The 20455-nt window shown below is 36.2% G+C and overlaps 1 protein-coding gene across 2 annotated transcripts in view; it reads left to right on the plus strand.

Annotated features, from left to right (window-relative positions):
• The window catches only part of abo (de-etiolated protein 1 abo), an 84860-nt gene that overhangs the window by 27351 nt on the left and 37054 nt on the right, over positions 1–20455 (plus strand). For both annotated transcript variants that reach the window (XM_074137954.1, XM_074137944.1), the window contains exon 9: positions 245–431. In XM_074137954.1, coding sequence (XP_073994055.1) covers positions 245–431 — 187 coding nt within the window. The remainder of the gene's footprint in view (positions 1–244; positions 432–20455) is intronic.

Below are 20455 nucleotides of genomic sequence, written 5' to 3' on the forward strand. Positions count from 1 at the left end.
ATTGTTGCCTATAAGGGCCAAGCACATACACAAGTCAAAATAACAAAATAAAATGAAACAACTTTTAAGTAATATGATTTCTTAAAATAATAAAGCACTATAGTTTTTTTAAAGTGTTCAATCTGTTAAGAGAAATTACCAAATTCTATTTTCAATTATTGTTGGTAAGCTGTACTCTTGTCCACTCACCTATTTTTTTCCCCATTCAATACTCGCAATTAAACGTTTCCTTAATGTTTTACAGTTTTTATGCCAGAGACTCTGGACTTCTCAAGTTCAGAATTTGGGCTGGCTCCCCGGGACGCTCTGCACCACCAGCTGCTCGCCGTTTAGTAGCTTTTACATTTCATCCTACAGAGCCTTTTGGAATATCAGTTCAGCGTACCAACTCCGATTATGTAGTTAACTTTCATATGAGATTTCCGAAATGAGTAAGTTCCCATAATTTGCAATTTCTCTCGCAAGTATTTGCGGGAAATGTTATCATTTTAATTTAGTTTACGATTAGGTTTATATTTTTATGTGATCAACGAATTAACCACAACTTTTTGTGTAAGAAGTGAACTTTTTTTTTTAATTATTAATTTTTGTTGAGCAATGTTATTAGAGTCAGGAACCGACCTGAAATTGCTAAACATACTTCGATTTTTTCCAAAGTATAGTTCTTCGAATTGTACATGTTCATAATTTTTTACCATAAACTAAGTTTTATACTTCACCTGTGAATTCAATTTTAGAAGAAATTATTATCTGAGAGGGTTATATATCTTAATTGTGATAATATTGTCCGCCAGGGAAGGGTTGGCGTATTGGATTCCCACATGGAGGTCCCGTGTTCGAATCCCTCTGCTGATCCTTAGATTTTTTTTTTTTTCCTAGGAGCTTCTTACAGTCCACAGTCCGGTGATGAACAGTGTTGCCTGTAACGGGAGAACACTGTCCGGAGGCCGGAAGTGCACTGAAAAAAGCTCTGGGCGCTAATAACATCAGAAGTTGACGCGCCTTAAATCATTAAAAGAAAAATATTGTCCGCTGGTAACTGGAAGAATTTCAATATTTTTGTTTAGACGCAGTAAAATAAATTAAGGCAGAATTATTTTTATATTATTAATTGTAGCTGCAGTGTACTCGTTGTGATGGGCATTTTATTAAAAATTATTCAAATTTTAATAATTAAAAGTGTCTAGTAGGACAATTGTATGAGGATTGATCTAACACTATAACTGCACGAAAAAGCACAATATTAAAGAAAACACCCACATTGAAAAATGTTTTCTCTTTTCCTATATAAGATAAAATTACCAAATTTTATTTACATTAAAGAGAATATTAAAATTAAATTTTTGCAATAACTATTTTTATAACTCATCCATACTTTTTAATGGATTTGTTAATGGCTAATCACTAATTTAAGGAAAGAAAAACTTGAAACAAGTTTTGGATGAAAACTTCCATGATAAGATATTTTCCTTTTCCTAGTGAGGGTTTTAACGTACAAACTTTTGCGCTTTCAATCTTCGGTACAAAAACAGGACCTCTCTCCTGAACCGTGCTCAAGACTAGGATTTTTGGCAGCTCTCTCCTTTCCACTCCATCTTAATAGCTAAATTTGCTCACTTAAAGTTCTGTACTGAAGCTGTGTAGGGTAGAGGGGGCAAACAAGAATACTCACTCTTTTGCCAATATAAGTAACTATATTTATTATTATTACAAAAAATAAATAAATAAATAAACTAATATTAATCACAAAGTAAAACTAATGCTTTTTACATGAAAAAAAAGTTTGGCATTGACTTCGAAGATTTGTGGTAAACGAAAATTGTTTTTATGTATTTAAGGAAAAAAAAAAAAAAAAGAAACAAAAAATCAATTAATTGAAAATGTAGTTAGGTCCGCAGTGTAAGTTCCAAGGAATGAATGAAAGTAGATTTGTTTGGCCATTTCGATCTCAGTGAAGGAATCAGGACCATACTGCTACTCCACTCCATACTGCTGGCTTTTAGGTATGTAAAGAACATTTCCCTTCCTGAGAAACTGAAGTCATCTGTCCACACGGGATTAGAGAAAAGCATTCTTGATGCAATATATCCCTTTGTGTGTTTTTTTGCATGCATATTATCTAGTTTCTCAGTATTAAACAGAGTCTTGAGCAAAACATAGCCTGGAATGTGTGCTCGACTTGCATTCCTCGATCCTAAGAGCACATCTGGGGCTCTCCTTCCTCTTACAAGAGAGGTCAATGTATTAATTTCAGGCAAGTTGGCCAAGTCTCTGTTGACGGCGTTGATCCACTTATCTGCATACGTTCCCGCTACTGATCTGGCTAAGTTGATAAAAGCAGTCATAGGTTCTGAAGAATTTTTGTAGAGGAGGGGGGGGGGGTTAGAGAGACAAAAGGGCATTAAAAGCAGAAATTGGGAGAGCAGACTGGAAAAGGAGAATTATGATAAACTAATATTAAAGGTTGGGAAGGGTGGGGGACGCCACCAACACTCAGAATACCTTTGACACAAATACAACTATATATTATTTTATTAAAAGAAAAGATTATTGTTTTACAAGGTAATACCAATTGAGGTACAAGAAAACAGACAGATACAACGCAAAAGTAATAAAGGGCAATGTCTCTTTATAAACAAATATAATGCCCAAAGGGACACAAGACTTAACAATTGTTTTAATACACCAGACAGTATAATACATGATGGACAAATGTCTATAATTGATTTCTGTACTGCCAGACACTGCACTTGATTTAATAATAATTTCAATATACCAGACAGTATAATACAGGAACATATGTCTATTATTAGTTACAATAAATAAATAATATATATATATCTTACAGGTGGTTGAAAGACAACATAATCATGGTCATGACCAATTCAGTATTGAATTTTTACACAAAGAAACGTGCACGAGGTTTTTAAGACCTGACCGGAAAGAAGCCAACATGGCGTCACAGTCACACTTATACACTACTGCCCATAAAGTCATTCGACACTCCTAGCTCTGTTGAGTGCCCAAGGGCAACTGGCTCGAGCTCCCAGGCACACGCTGGAGCCCCCTCTCCGTTGTCTTCTCCAGTGCTGCCAACCGGACAATGCTGCGCTATTAGCACCAACAGATAAATTCTAGGCCGGGGGGGGGGCCGCACATCCCTTCGAGGATCGAACAGGTCCCAAGGATTGTGCTATTGTAATGCTTCCCCTCTCCCAGACTTTAGGGAGTCTTAATAAAACAAAAACCTGGTCGAACTTTAAAACCCTTTAATTGAACTAAATGCACACTGGTCCATTACAATTATAACTGAAATATTACTTATAAGTGATAATACAATCCCTGAACTGAACGATAAAACAAATAACTACGAATACATGATAAAATAATCCCTTAACTAAAGAATCCATCAAATAACTACGAATACATGATTAGGTATAACTATATTTTATCAGACTTCTAACGAAACCTCTACTCCCAGTCTCCCTACCGCCCGTCACCCTGCCTACCGAGACCCAGAGAGTGGCAACCCAAAAGACAATCAGAGTTGGTTGGCTTACCCACTGCTAATACCTGTAGCTCTAGGATGCCCTCGCCAAAACTTTGAACTGTCTCGGGTAGTCCTCGTTCTCCTCTCATACAGTACCAGTCCCACTCCTTGTTACACCACTGTCTAGGGTTCTTCCTCTTTGTTTTCCATGCCACAGCTCACACATACCCACATAGACACACCTACACACACACACACACACACACACCACTCTCCAGGCCCCCACCATTCTGCCGGCAGCGCGAACAATGCTCCTAGCAATTTCATGACTCTGCATACTAATGTCTACGGTATAGTGTTACATTCTCATTCCCCATGTATAACATTTTAATTTCCATAAAACTATAATTATAATTCAAAAACCCATAATTCCGTCCCCCTACACTATCATAGACTTAACATTAGGCGGGTACCTCCAACAAACAGTTGTGAGTTGGGCAAAGCCCATATTCATTGATAGGTATTATTTCAGTTACCTGTTGATTGCCCACAACAACCTTTCGTATTGGTAAGTCGGAATGTCCGATTCGTAGTTCTTGCCTTCTAAGTTTATATTGACCCTTTTTCTGTTTCTTAGCCTGATATCTACCTCCATCTTTTTGTTTGATATTACTATTTGTTGTTTTTCAAGAGGTTGTTTGTACTCGCTTCGGCGGTATATATGTTATACTAAAATTGGAACAAACAATGCTAGATGATATCGTTAATTTTAAAGGTCTGCGTACGCATGTTTATTGTATTTTTATTGACAATAAATTTATATTATAATTACAATAAAAATGCTGTTACGGTGGATAAAATCAACGATAAAATCTATTTATATTTATATAAATAAGATGGATATTTAGTATATTTGATACTAAAAGTTTCAACTATTTACTTATTTCTGAAAATTTGATAATTTCGCTGAAATCACCTTTTTTGTTTTCACTAATTTGATGCAGTCCCCTTTTCTGCATTTTTGCCGTGCTTTTAAAGTATTGCTCTATCTACAGAACGATAGTTCGGCTGAAGCAATAGTTACTGGTGTAGAACATTATTTATTCGCAAGACAGATATTCCCATTTTTTTTTTTTTTTTTTGAAATTCACAACTGCAACAACTGATTGTTGCAACAAGCAAAGGCAGTATAAGAATATCAGGAATATGATCGGAGAAGGCACCCAGTGGTGTCACTCTATTAACGTGAATGTACTATACTGCTTTTATGATGAGAGTAGATCGCTGGTCCATCTTCTCTTCAATCTCCTTGGAGGAGGATTACCTGGTAATGTTTATATGAGAGGGTTAGGATGAGCTGCGGTAAAGGAAGGTAATTTTAAGAAACGAGTTTTAGCAAGGTCTTTAATGAAACATTAAACACAAAATAATGAAACTTTTACATGATCATTTGAAATATTAATGTTTATTTTTAATTTTCTTACATTTAAGCCTATGAGGCTCATTGAAGGAGCTTGTTTTGGAAAGAATGGCAAAATAATAACACAAACAGGAAAAAAAAAAAAAAAAATCAAAAGAATAAATAAAACAAAAAGCTTTTCATAAACATAATATCTTAAAAATAGAATGGCCCTGCTAACTGGAATCTTTCCTTAAATTCAGAGGCTTCTGACAATGTAGTAAAAAAAGCGATTTAGTTTTTCTATGCTGTCTACATCTAAAATATTGATAACATTTAGAATAACATCTTCGGTCTCTTTAATAGAAATATTTATAATATTTCTCCCTGATCTGGGAATATACTGGTTAGAACAGAAAAGTTGGGGTACATCTTGCTTATTTCCTAAATTACATTTAATGCAAGATTGACTATTGAAAACTTTTTTGTTTTGTTTAAATAATAATCGAATATAGTTTTTGGAGGCTAATGGTCTTTGGATATAAAATCCTGATCTTGTTAATAATAAAATAGTAAATAAGAATTTTCCAAATTAAATGAGGCAAATACTTCTTAATATGAATTGTATTTATAAAATTTAGAATTACATTCATGTCTTTACCTATCAAACAATCCCTCGCTGGGCAATTTTACGTTATTCTAATACAGGTAATAATAATAATTGCTTGATAACATGTCTTTATTACGAAGAAATATTCGCCGTTTACCAGCACTTAAATGATGTAGAAATTTACCTAAACAAGCCATCGACATTGTCGGTATACTTGAATAGAAAAATAATCGTGGAATGTTACGTCACTGATGTTTGAAAAATTGCTTTAGGGAAGGGATTAACTATGAGGTTAACATACTGGACTCCCACGCGGAGGTCCCGGGTTCGAATCCAGCTGCTGACCCTTAGATTTTTTCTTCCTAGGAGCTTCTTACAGCTCACTGTCCGGTGATGGACAGTGTTGTTTGTAACGAGAGAACACTGTCCGGAGGCCGGCAGTGCACTGAAAAAAGCTCCGGGCGCCAATAACCTTAGATGGTGGATCCATGTTTCATCACACGTTACAATTCTTTTGAAAAAAAACCTTCTCCTTCAGTCGAATATCGATTTTTCAACTGTTGACTGATTTGAAGCCGGGTTTCTTTGTGAGCGTCCGTGAGTTGTCTGGGCACGCATCTCGCACAGGTTTTCTTGTACTGCAGCTTGTTGTGAATAATGTTATGGACAGTTCCATAACATTATTCACAGTTCACTCAATCAGTTCAACGGTGATACGCCTATTGTTCCGAATTAACGCGTCAATCCGAGATTCGAGAGAGGAAGTCCCAACTTCGATCGGTCGTCCACTGCGTTGCTCGACAGAAACTTTTGTACGGCCACTTTGAAACTGTTCTACCCATTTGTAAACGTTCGAACGATTCAAACAATTGTCTCCGTACACTTTTAACATTCTTTTGTGGATTTTACTACCTTCATCTTTTTACATCTTCCGCGACTAAAAATCTGATCACGGCACGTTGTTCTTCCACGGTGCAATTCTCGAGCGGACTCGCCATCGTTAACTGAGTAAATTTGAGGTTATGTTTACAAAATATAATTGAACAGCTGATCAGATGTCATCGCAAGGTTGCCAACTTTATGTCCTGAAAGTTTCATACGGATCAATTTAGCTGTTTTTGAGCAGTAGTAATTTGTCTCGTTACTTATTGAATGACCCTCGTACATTATATGCAGTAAAATATAATACATTCTCACCATATAATATATGCTTCTTGTGGCGTTGAGTACTCTTCCATTGTTCAGTATGCCTTTCTCGTTTTCATCCATCCCGTACAATTTCCGTTCTTTTTTTATATTTCTCTTTTGTTGAAGAGTGTGATGTTGAATCTGCATCAGTGGTTGGTTCATAATCATTATTGGCGTCTGTGTCATCTAATTTACTGGGACTTAAGTGCTAGTCTTCTTCCAACACACGTCTGTCATTTCTTGAGATTTAATTTTAGCCAATATTCTTATAACACCTAGGCTTTTCCATCAATTCGTTATTGGTGTGTTGAATCGTTGTCTGGAAAAGTAGCAACTTCATTCTCACTATCATTGATTCCTGGTATCGTTTCAACTTCATTATCTCTCGGTTGAGTCATTTTTACGTGTTGGGCATATAAACATTTTGAATAATTCCATGTACCAGATAATCTCCTTGGTATGCGATACTTCCTCCTGTTATATCTTCGTCTGTAATACATCAATCAGAATCAATATCTCCTATGACGACGGTAGTAGCTTCTTGCGTAGCCTGTGCGACGATACCCTGTAAAGGAACGTTTGCTTCAATAACTTGAACCCTATTTTCAAATGCTACATCTAAAGGTGGTGGTGGATAATTAGATATAATAATAATTGGACAATTATTAATATAAACTATTTCATCATAATATTTTCGCTTAATATAACATGGATCACCGGCTAATAACTGTTTCATCCATTCTAAATTATATTTACGAGAATCAAATTCCTCAAACTCAATAACTTTATGTTCATTAGAAATATCAAACAATGGATGCTTATCCTAACAATATACACGATTATACAAATAATGCAATAATAATAATGGTATAAAATACGTCTTACCAAAATTAGAACGACCATACAAATACAAATGTCTTTTTTTGTAATAATATGATGTTGAAACAAAATTTCGATACCATTCAAACACAAACAATGCCCAATTGCAATCAAATAAAATAATAGGACCAATGAAGCAATAACTAACACAATATTGAGTCTTAAATTGACTGTATAATTTTTGCAAAAAAAATTATAACAATTTCTATGTATCTTAACGAATGGATCATTGTAATTAAAAAAAATTCATTTTACTTAAATAATAATAACTTTGAAACTCAAAACTTAATTTCGAAACGGAAACATTAAAGTATGGATTAATATCACTTTTCGTTATGTATGATAAAACTCTATTAACATTTCGATCTCCAAGTACATCGACATTTTCAGTATTAAAAACAGTACAAATAAATCTACGTATATTCTCGTACTTGACAGGTTGGTTAAACTTAAAATAACAATGCAAATGATTTTCTGTACTTATTGCGTCAACTTGTTCAAGAGAACAACAATACTGTACAACTGAATGAAACGAACTGACAAAATCTTCTCTAACATTATTATAACTGCTATCATGAAGCGGAAGTGTGATAAAAACTTCCGTTGGACGCTTACGCCCGCTTGTTTTACTAATAGAGCCTGCAGCAACAGTTGATGTGGCACGGTACCCGTAGATTCGCTGGCCGACTTTCTGCAACAGTGAAATGCACAAACAACAGTAAATACATAAATAAAATATAATTAATAAAAAGGTTTTCAATGTACGAGGGTCGTTTGAAAAGTCCGTGCAAAGTCAGAGAGATAGCACTACTGGCGCGTATCGAGGTTATGTTTAGTTAGAAGCATCTCTTGGAAGAACACACACCAAGTTTTAGCCAGATCGGTCTATTTCTTTGTGTTTGGCATTCGTTTGAATCGAGGAAGTCGAGTGATTTTCAAAAAATGGACGAAAAAGAATTTCGTGTGTTGATTAAACACTACTTTATGAAAGGCAAAACGCCTGAGGAGACTAAAGAGAAGCTTGATAAACATAATGGTGACTCTGCACCTTCGATTAGAACAGTTTATAAGTGGTTTCAAAATTTTCGGAGTGGCCATATGGGCGGGCACAAGTGACGCTGAACGTTCTGGACGCCCTGTTGAGGTTACTACTCCAGAAATCATTGATAAAGTCCATGATATGGTGATGGATGACAGAAGAGTGAAGGTGCGTGAGATTGCTAGTGCTGTGGGCATCTCGAATGAACGGGTACATAATATTTTGCATCAACATTTGGACATGACAAAGCTATCCGCAAGATGGGTGCCGCGATTGCTCACGCTTGACCAAAAACGAAATCGTGTGAAGTGTTACAAGGACGGTTTGCAGCTGTTCCAGAAGAATCCGCAGGACGTTAAGCGTCGTTTCGTCACTGTGGATGAAACATGGATACATCACTACACTCCTGAGACCAAAGAACAATCTAAACAATGGGTTACCAAGGGGGAATCTGCGCCAAAAAAGGCGAAGACCGTTCCTTCGGCCGGAAAGATTATGGCGACTGTCTTTTGGGATTTGCAAGGAATAATCCTCATCGACTATCTGGAAAAGGGTAAAACTATTACAGGTGCATATTATTCATCGTTATTGGACAGTTTGAAAACCGAGCTGCAAGAAAAACGCCCACGATTGGCCCACAAAAAAGTCCTTTTCCATCACGACTACGCACCAGCTCACACCTCAGCAGTTGTGGTCGCAAAATTAATGGAAATAGGGTTCCAACTCGTTTCACATCCCCCCTATTCTCCAGACTTGGCTCCCTCGGACTACTATTTGTTCCCCAATATGAAGAAATGGCTGGCGGGAAAAAGATTTTATTCAAACGAGGAGGTGATTGCAGAAACGAATGGCTATTTTTCAGACTTGGACAAATCCTATTATTCGGAAGAGATCAACAAACTAGAGCAGCGTTGGACGAAGTGTATAAGCCTAAAAGGAGACTATGTTGAAAAATAAAAAAGATTTACCCCAAAAAATTAAGTAGTTTTTATTTTTGCACGGACTTTTCAAACGACCCTCGTAGCCCTAAGTAAAAAATTATATACTGTTAGTTAATAAAGAATAAAAGAGTTACTATTGTTTTATGTTGTTAACGTAAAATTCAGAAAACATTCAAAAACCAAATCATTCATTAAATAAATATAGAAATAAAATTTAAAAAAAAAAATTCAGCTATTACTCTTCTAATGAAAGACTTCTTAATTTCAACATGTCAATTACATAGAAATAGATAGTTTAATTCTTCTTCTGATTTTATATTAAAGCAAGAGGATAAATCATAATTTTTATTTGGTTTTAAGAGTTTATCAATATATTGGGCTCTCAAATGTTTATACAAAGTGCAGGCGAACATCACATTGTACTGAGTTTCCATTTCTCTACTATTACAGTTCAAACAAGTTAACTCACTATTTATAACATGTTTATTACCATCGTGATAAATTCCTAACAGTGTTTTATTGGCCAATCTTAATTGCATTAAAATTCTAACTTTATTTATGTTAGTCTGAAATTTCACATAATTTTCTCCTGGGATGAACGAAGATAAGTTTCTATAAATTGGGTTGTATTTAGAGTTGATTATTTTATTTATGTCGAGTGAAAGCTAGTGGATTTTAAATTTAGCCAAAATATCCTCCTTGTGCGCCCTGATATATTTACCATCAAATATATTAGTTTTGTCCTCGCCAACTTGCCATCTCACTATCTAAAACTTAATATCCACTAAACTTGCGAACCTGAAGGTAAATTCGGGAGAGATGCAGTTACTTGCGGTGAAACCACAACTTGCATAAATCCTCCCGAGTAGTGGACTTTGAGTCCAACTTCAAAGATTTCTTACCTTTGGTAGCTTTCTTGTTACTCTGCACCTTAGGTACAGACTTCCCACTGCCAGTCTGACTGGGAGGATACGTGGGGCTATGAGGTCTAATACTCTCAGAAGAAGATCTACTAGAATCTCTAACCAAGAGATCACTAGCTGAAGGTATTTATTCTAGTCTCTTCCTCTTCCAAATTACCCTTCTCCAAATTGGTAGCAACCCAAAAAGCAAACTGCTTGACTTGCTTTAAGGAGCAATACTGCGTTTTATACGCATGATTGTCCTCAAATATTTCGAATAAGGTCGCCCCTAGCATTTTCTGCAACGAAGGACATCCGAATTCACCCCCAAGTCCTGGGCATCTCTTCCAAGGATATTTCCCAAGTGTTTACACTTTTCATATCCTTTTCCGAATAATGCCTTGAAATCTTGCGTTGCCTCCTTGATTAGTGAATTAAAGTTTTCATACCTGATGTCCCCTTTCGTCCATTCTGTGGCATGGAGATTGCTCTCCAGCCATTTGTTGGGGTATGTTCTTCCTTGTTCCAACTTTTCCTCTGGAGGCGTGAGCAGCCAATGCGCCATTACCGTGAGATTGGGGAGATCCACAACGGTAATCTCCTTGACGATAAACTTTTTCTGAAAATCAATGACTAAACCGTTCCATGATGGTTTTAATCGAAACAACAAACTTAAACTGCACTTGAAACACAACTAACAATAGTAAACAGTTCACTGGCATTGAACAGAACCAACCCACTTGCAGTAACTCACTAGTTTGCAAAACATATACCGCGCAAGTGGTACACATTTTTACCAAGAAACAATCAAGACATAGCTTTTAAAATAAATATAGTGTACCAGTGACCTATAAAGGGCTACCTTTATGATAGTTAATGTTGGACCATGAGTGGCAGTTACATCTGTTCAGGCTTCCATCACTCATAAAGGTCATCATCATCTGAAAAGAGTACCGATTTGAGAAATGTCTGTTTAGCTTAATCAACTCGTCACCCCAAATACAGAACTCCTGCCTACGCATTCTGTCCTGATCAGATAAAGCTTGGTGGTGATAGATATGGTAGGGATGATGCCTTGCTTGCCTCAAGCCCTTGTGGACTTTTCCTACTGAGAATCCAGTTCGTCTAGCTATCTCCCGAATGCTGTCGTGTGGATATGATCTTACAGTTCTAATGATTTCCCGATCCCATTGCCTATGCACCCTTTTATAACGAAAATTTTCTTGACGTGCATTATTTATAATCCGTAATATTACCTTATAGGAAGGTAAGACCCGGACTGGAAAGCGCAGCATAAATAGAGCCTAGCATCTCTCCTAGCTTTACCACGGCACTCGCCAAAAGTCATTATAATGTTAACTACTTCACTACTCGTAAATCTCATTTTAAATCGACACAAAACTGAAGGTTCATAACATAACTACTTCTTCCGATTCTCCCAGGATGGTGTACAGCCTCTGTAATATGGCAGGGCCTCTTTAGGTGGGGCAACTTGAGAATCGTCTTCAAATTCAAAGTACCCAATTTCTTTTAAAGATTCTAAAATTTGTGCTAGCTTCCGGCACTTGGGCTGTTGTAATGACTGCAAACAAATTTATATTTTCATATCTCAACCCCTCTGGATCGTATATCAAGCTCAACATCAGGTTAGTTTTCCCACAATTAGACGGCCTACATATTAAACATCTAATGGAATCAGGGAAAAGCGGACCGTGTTTGGAGCATTTCTTGGAAGAGACCCTGACGTCAAGGTTTGGCACGGAGAGGGTGTGATGTTGCTTTATCAAGCGCATGATGGGAACTACTCGTAATAAGGAACGCTCTCTCGCTTCTGTATATATATATATATATATATATATATATATGTATATATGTATATATGACTAAGCTATGTACATGGCACAGGAAATCTATCTTCACTGCATTCACACATCCTATTTACATAAAATAAAATAAAAAACTAAAACTAAAATACCCACCACCTTTTTTTTTATTTATTAATTTTTTTATTTTTGTTATTTTTTATTTTAACAAACTATTTATTAGAAAAACTTAATACTAAATACTAATAATAAATAGATAAATATTTACAAAAATACGTTTAAAAAAATTAATAAATAAAGATTGATTAGAAAAATTAAAAAAAAAGAAAAAAAGACCTACTCTAAATAAGGTAACCAACCATGTACATAGTATATGAAATATATAGTATCTATTAACAAAAAATCTACGTCGTTACACAGGCTAGTTCGCTATGGTAAAGTAGCCATGGGCGAGAGTGTGAACACGATCGACAAGATGGCGTTTGTCGTCGTGGGGCGAAAGGGATACTTCTCTCTGCCCGACGGAAAAGAGATTGTGTTCTTTAGAAATGATTGTTCTAAAAGTTGTAGTAAACTCTTTTCCCTCGAACAGGGCAGCCATGTAACCATCAAATGTAATTTTTTTTATCTACGGCTGCCTTCTTTATCCCTTTCGTCCGCTTCTTCTCTAGGCCGCGGATGCGTACCGCATACATCTTTGCACGGAGACCCACGAATTCAGAGACTGGCTTTATCCTTAAACTTCCCCAACACCTTATTATTACTATTGCTTTTACAAGGATGTCCGTCTGGGTAGTCACTGTTGTCAAATTCGTCCATCATCGTAGTTATGTCCTCGTAAAAGTCTTTCGTCTGTACTAAATACAGGGTTTGTCCCAAAAGTGTAATGAGCTTTTTTTCAAAAAAATAGATTTATTAATCAAACATGTAATACAACTTAATACTCTTCAAAATAGTCTCCTCCTGCGTCTATACACCTTTGCCAACGTGTTTTCCATGCATCGTAGGCCCTCTGGAACTCGCTTTTCGGAATGCTGTTAAGGCATTCCTCGTCGTGGTTTTTTGAATGTTGTCCAGGGTCTGCAGATGCTTTCCTTTCAGCTCCCTTTTCACCCTTGGGAACAAGAAGAAGTCTGCCGGGGCTACATCGGGGCTAAGGGGGGGCTGTGGCACCGTTGAAACACCGATCCGGGTCAGATAGGAGTTGACAACGAAGGCGGTGTGACTCGGCGCGTTGTCATGGTGGAGTCTCCATGACGACCGGATCTCTGGCCGGACGCGGGTGCCTCTGTGATTGAGTCTTTTAAGAACTTCTTTGTAGAAGTCCTTGTTGAGGTCTGCCCAGGTGGTACAAACTCGTAGTGCACGATTCCCTTAGGGTCGTAGAACACGATGACCATGGACTTGACGCGGGACTTGCTCATTCTTGCTTTCTTCTGAAGCGGTGACGAGTCGTGTGCCACTCTGCACTCTGCATTTTCGTCTCTGGATCGTATTCAAAGATCCATGACTCATCTCCTGTGATGACGTTGTCAAGGAAATTTGGGTCCACCTCACAGAGTTCAAGCAGCTCTTCAGAGTTCAAGCGTCGGACAAGACTTTTGGCACAAGTTACGCGCAAATCTTACGCATGGCCAAGTCTTCTGAAACAATTCGATGAACATCTGTTTTCGGCAAATTTAATTGTTCTGACATCAAACGAACACTCATTCGGCGGTCTTTGTTCAGCAAATCTCGCTGAACGTGACATTATTGTCCGTTCGCGATGTTGATGGACGCCCAGGACGGGCCTCATCGGCCATTACTTCCCGGCTTTCCTTGAACGACTTGTGCCACTTTTTGTCCTGTACATAAGGCTGTCAGTGTCTGTATATAGCAATTTTAGCTTGTCAGGTCCGTATTTGGTCAGCATTGTACCGTAGTGAAAGTCTTACATCCGGACTTTGGACAGATCAAGAATGGCCATCCCAACATAAATTGGTTTATCCATTTACTAATCTCGTTTTGCCATGACTGGTGTTTCAGTACCGCAGCGTCGCAAATGAGCAAGCATCGTTTTTCTTGAGGAATAACTTTCTCTACAATTAGGACATTGACGAGATTGCTCATTTGCGGCGCAAGCGCGTTCATGACGTTCCTTATAGTCCCCCCGTAAAAACATTTTTCCACAATACTGACACTCCATTATTATTAAAATAGTAATACACAAAATAATAAATACAAATATATATTTAAAAACACGAATGTAAAAATTATTAATAAAAGTGAATAAAGAATATAAGCTAGAATAAGATTAAATTACTAAAAATATATAATATGTATACAAAAAATAAAATTAACTATCTAAAATGCTAACTAAAAATTGAAAAACTTAGAAAAATGAAATACCAAAAATTTGAATATGTGTAAAAAAAAAAAAAAATCACGTGAGGGTTTCATTACAAAAACCATAGGCTTTAGTACGTATAAAATCCTGTGAAATGACCCGTTTGTCATCATTTACCAAGAGAGAGAGTTTATTAACTTCAAGGGTGAAAACATTATGCTCCTTCGATCTAATAGATCTCATTAAGGGCAACACGGAAATATTTTCAAATAAAACACGTCTGTAATCTTCAAAACTTTTCCGCTTGAGAGCAGTTTTCTGAACTCCTTTGGCACGTTTTTTTTTTTATATTACCATCAACATTGATGGCATGCATTTTCGGCCTTAAGGCAAACACTTCGTTAATTATTTGTCCACTCACTTCATCTCATCCTTCAATTTCCCCAACACTTTTTTATTCTTCATATAATAGTTGGGATGGTCGTGAGGGTCAAAATGATGTTCTAATTCCCTCATATCTTTAAAAACATCTTCTGTACTTATTTTGTATAAGAGGGCATCTCTATCGGTATAGATTAACCTTAAACGCTCTGGTCCATATTTGTTGAGCATGACTTCATAATGGAAACCCTTAAAGAAAGAACTGTTTTTGAGATTTCAAGTACAGATAATCCAACGGAAATGGGTTTGTTGAAGTATAGTTTCTTTTTAGCCATCTGTACTCCAACCAAATTTTCGTCGGATTTTTTTCCGACTAGAAAATTCGGTTTTGCAATTAATTTTAATAATCTCTTTTCATTATTTACTAGCTCGAAGTTCATTCGCTTGGGAACATTCTCCATGGTCTTACCAAAGTTAGCATTATTATACAATTTATATTGATTTTTTTTTTCAAAATTGTTAGCCGCCTTCTTTCTCACATCAGTATTTAACTTAATGTATGGAAGAAGCCGTAGAGATTGTTTAAATTGTATGGCTCTGTGAACTTTCACTAATTTTAATCCGTGATCGAGAGCTCGTTTCAGAGCAGTGTAATGGACAACATAATACCCCGTTTACCAAGATGGGGAATTAATTTTTTTATATTTGCTTTACTGCTAGGAGTACAATTGATTCCGTAAGGAATTGTAGATCATTGTGATACAAATGAAGATGTTCAGGATAGTCCACATCCACTTCCAATATGTATCCACATTCAGAATCATCTGGAATGTCTTGAACTCTTATTTCTTCTGGTCGTTCTACCCACCTGAAACCACCGTATGATAAAAATCTGCTCTGGGCATCACCATATAAGTTATTAGCATCATAGTACATGATAAATACGGATTCTTGTGATGGATCGTAATTATCCACTTATCCATTGTTAGCTCTGCAATATCTTAGTGAAGCTTGGCAAATACCTCCTCTTATTCCACGTTCAACCATTAAAATCATATCATAATCCTGTAAAAGTTCTAATTTGACACCGGTTAAACGTAACGTCGTATCCCATGCCATTCCTGGTGCTGTGAAATAATGTGCAGGATCAATTTTATGAGTCTCCATTGTTACATTTCTGAAATTTTGGAAGACATCAGCCAGTTACAAAAAATCTGTTTTTAAATAGATTCACTGTACGGTAGAGCATTTGAATTGAGTCCATACCTTCATAGCGTAGTTATAGTCCTCTTCATCAATATTACTATCCATTAGTGTGCTGTAAAATACCTCTTTCGGTGGTAAATTGTTATCGTCTAATTTCTCCCAAGAGTTAATGTAATCATATGGGAAAACTCCTTGTCTTAATACAAGCGGTAACTGAGTTTCATTGAAAAAAAAATTTGTTGTTTCTCTGAAACTGTTTTTTGGGAGATATAAAACTAATTGACCTAGCTCTCAGACATAAATCTGAATGAGGCAATGAAACGAAATTTTATTCCATTAATGTATTTGGTGAACGAAATAAAATTTTACTCTGAATGGGGTAAAATGTCAATCCTTCCCGGCGCCTTGCCTAATTCTTTGATGACGAGATGCGCGTCATATCCGCTGAGATTATGTATGATAACGGGGACATAGTTGGGTGTCCTACATCGTAAGTTACATTTATTGCATGCAGGCCCCCTATACGTGCCGGAAGATGGTCTAAGAAATATTGAGTAGCATTACTTCCTCTGTACAAGAACGGTTCTTTAGTCGGCCAAAGACGTTCTATTTCATCGCTAGTTTTAACGTATGTACAAAAAGAAAATGGTACATGTTCTTGATATTTCGTTGTGTATGAACTCTCTGGAGAAGATGTGCATGTATATATTTGATTTAAAATGCACTCAAAATCTGCATAAATCACAAAATTCACTTTTAATTAATGTTCAACGTTTTTGAATTTAATAATGGGCTCATCAGTTGGGAGTTTAACGGCTACTGGGTCATTATCATTGCAATATATACCATGTTCAGTTAATTTTTCGGCTGCAGTTCTCCCATGCTGATTGTCAAAGTGAGTGAAACATCGCTTACATACTTTAATCGCACCATTATGTCTAGTTTTTTGATTACGTATTAATTTCTCAAAGTCCTTAATACATACATAAGCTTCTTAAGAAAATCTATATCCCAATTATTAATATTAAACTCTTCTAGTATAATAAGTTTATGAAAATTTAATAGCATATCGAAAGGATAAGCAATCCTACTACTAGGGCTAAAAAATACCAAATCAATTGTTTTCGGTATTGAAAACGCTGTTTGTGTAATATCATGTGAGCTTGTCGGGGTAGTGGGGAGAGAACACAAAATAATTACGAAATTAATACACTCTTTTATTTACAAAAAGGAAAATGAAAACATAAATGAAACTCAAAAGTAAAGGAAAACAATCTTCTCACGCTAGTACACAGTGATAAGGCTTCAGCCGGAAGTCCCGTCTCGTTGTCCGTCCTGACAGCAGAATTACCCTGACTCTCAGCGTCCTATGTGACCAGTCCGAGCTCTAGGCCAACACTGCCCCTCCCAGCTCGGTCATATTCGCCCCACTCTCTAGCTCTCTTCGGCGCTGCCCCACTTACAATCATTCTGAGTATAAGCATTATTATAAAAGTACTCAAATACTTTATGTCCAGTTCCAGAAAAATCATTAATAGTAATATCTTTAGGAAAACGATAAGTTCCAACTTGAAGATTTTCTTTGTATTTAGTATTATAATAACCACTCAATTTATCAAACTCGCATTTAGACTGTCCTGTATTAAAATGACGAACGTGATGAATATCAAAACAATAATATTTGCAACACTCCTGCTTGTACTACAAAAACTAGTACGCATTTTCGTACCTCGCCTCATCTTATATAGACTCTCTGCCTATAGACAAACCTACCGGGGACGACAAAATCTCCGAACTATACGGCGACGACGATGCATAATGGGCAACCCTAGTAGAAATAGTAATAGGGTCTTCTTCCGTAACCTGAAAGCAGGAATGTTCGGCATGAATAATTTTAACACGGTTTATAAATTCCAAAGAATCTAAAGGACGGTAATTAGACACCATTATAATCGGAAGTTCATTTTGATATTTATGATTAATAGTCATAAACCTGGCCACTTTTCCCATAAAGACATTTTGATGTCCCACGGGTTAGGTTTACCTTTGACATATTGTTTTATGTCTAATTTTCCTGTAAAAGGAATCGTCCCTTCATCTTTGAAATCAAGACAGATTTAATATAGTTCTGATTGCAATTTTTAATAAACTCATTATAATTGCAATAAATCCCACAATCCTTACATAAAGGTTTTGATATAATCGTACCTGTTATGTTATCACAATCATATTTTATTAACCCGAACCAAAGTCCAGGTACTTTAGATATACTATTATTCCATTTATACATGATATCACCATCTTCAATAACACAACTCTGAAAATCAGTTATCAACACCTCTCCATACACAACTTTGAAATCACCATAAGATTGGCCAGTCAACAAAGTTGCGATGGTGACCATAATATAAGTCATTTTCAAATTAAATAAAACATCGTTTTATAACAATAGTTTTTTTGCTCTTGCACACGCTATATAATATATTACAATAAGTCGGTTAGTATCGACTTTATTTTACCTGTTAATTATTAATTAATATAAATAATTAAAAATGCTATAAATCGTAGATTCGACTTTTTTGCACAAATTTTTATTAAATAACGCCGAAAAGCTTACCCTTAAGCTGCAAACGCTCGGGCCTTTTCTCTACGCTAGTCTGAGCGGGCGTACTGGCCGCTACTTCCCCACTACCAGTTACCAACTCTGTTTCGCCAACTGATTTCTCTTAATCCTATTTCTCCCAATGTTAGAGAGGTTTCTCTCAATTCTCCTATGTAATTACTTACACTTACCTATTTTAATATTTTGTTCTTACATGTAAGGGGCCGTACTTAAATTACGTAACGCAATTTAAAGAGCTTTTTAATCCCTCCCCCCCCCGATGTAACAGATCGTAACAAAATGTCAACCTCCCCTCCCCCCCTAGCCAAATGTACGTAATTTTTTGTTATGGAATATCGTCATTGCATAGTATTTAATTAAAATCAAACATATATTTTTTATTTATTACTTATTTAATTACATTATCACTTAGCAATGTATTTTTTCAATATCTTAAAAGGAATATAAGTTATTACATAAATTTTTTTAATAAAGTAACTCAAAATATTTTTCTCTTATAACTATTCATATATATTATTTTTTCTTGACGTATTAATTTGTTAAAATTTTGCAAAATATAAATACGTTTACAACTTGATAATATCGTTTTCAACTTGAGTAGTTGATTTTAGCTACATAATATCATCAGTCCATGGAGTGTTAAGCCAGTCTCCAATATTTTTAACTACTGGTATGCAATCCTTACTGTCCAGTATTGAATTATTTTCGAGTAGAATATAATCATCATTAACACTTTCTATGTCAATCCATTCTGTCTCTTCGCTGAATGGTGATTCCAATTGACAAAGTAGTTCTCTACCTCTACGAGCAATAACGCGTCGTGGTCGAATTCTTGAAGTTTCAAGCGGTTCTCCACGAGGATGGACGTCTTTTCGATGTTTTAGAGCACCTTTTTTAGATGAAGTATAAAATCCACAGAATTTACATACTCTGCTAGCAAGATCAGCCTGAACAGAGGGGCAATAAAAATCATAGGGCAGGATCGAAAATTGTGCTGATTCTGGTTTCTTATATTTAATGATAAACGTAAGAGGAGAGGAGCAAACTTGAACTCTGTTTTATCATTAGGTGGTGGTATCTTCAGGCCTGAATCAGACATTTCCAAGGGATATGGAGGTGGCAAATGCCCGTCAGGAAGTAATAACTTCAAATTACTCCTAAACTTTGAGCAGCATTCAGATCTTTCACACTTTATAATTTGTAAACAATACTGACTTTCAAAGACATGTCTACAATACCATTTGGAGTCAGGAAGATCCGCAGAAAGTCCTGAATTATTTGGTAGAGAAGAGATATATTCCGCATGCACCGAGTATCCGTCAATTTCCATGCGATTCCACACCTCACAAAGAACATTTCCTGCGTGTTCAAAATTTTTTATTTCTAATTCATTATCAATGGTATTTCCTTGATCATTTAAATGCGACCCAAAATGATCATGAGGTAAAATAAGACCAGAAAGTTCCCTGCTCAATGGTGCCATTCTTCTTTCAACTCGGTTAAATGCGCTTCTACCTGGAGCGTTAGTAAAAATAAACAGAGCATCCAAATCATGATCCTTAAAGTGCTTAATCCCTTGAGCAATAACTTTCTCATACCTAGGGTTTTCATCTGGCCCACCATCTACTGACAACATCCAGATAGGTTT

The sequence above is a fragment of the Rhodnius prolixus genome, unplaced genomic scaffold, assembly GCF_049639745.1.
Source record: "Rhodnius prolixus isolate KJV_2025 unplaced genomic scaffold, Rpr scaffold_1, whole genome shotgun sequence".
Lineage (NCBI taxonomy): Eukaryota > Metazoa > Arthropoda > Insecta > Hemiptera > Reduviidae > Rhodnius > Rhodnius prolixus.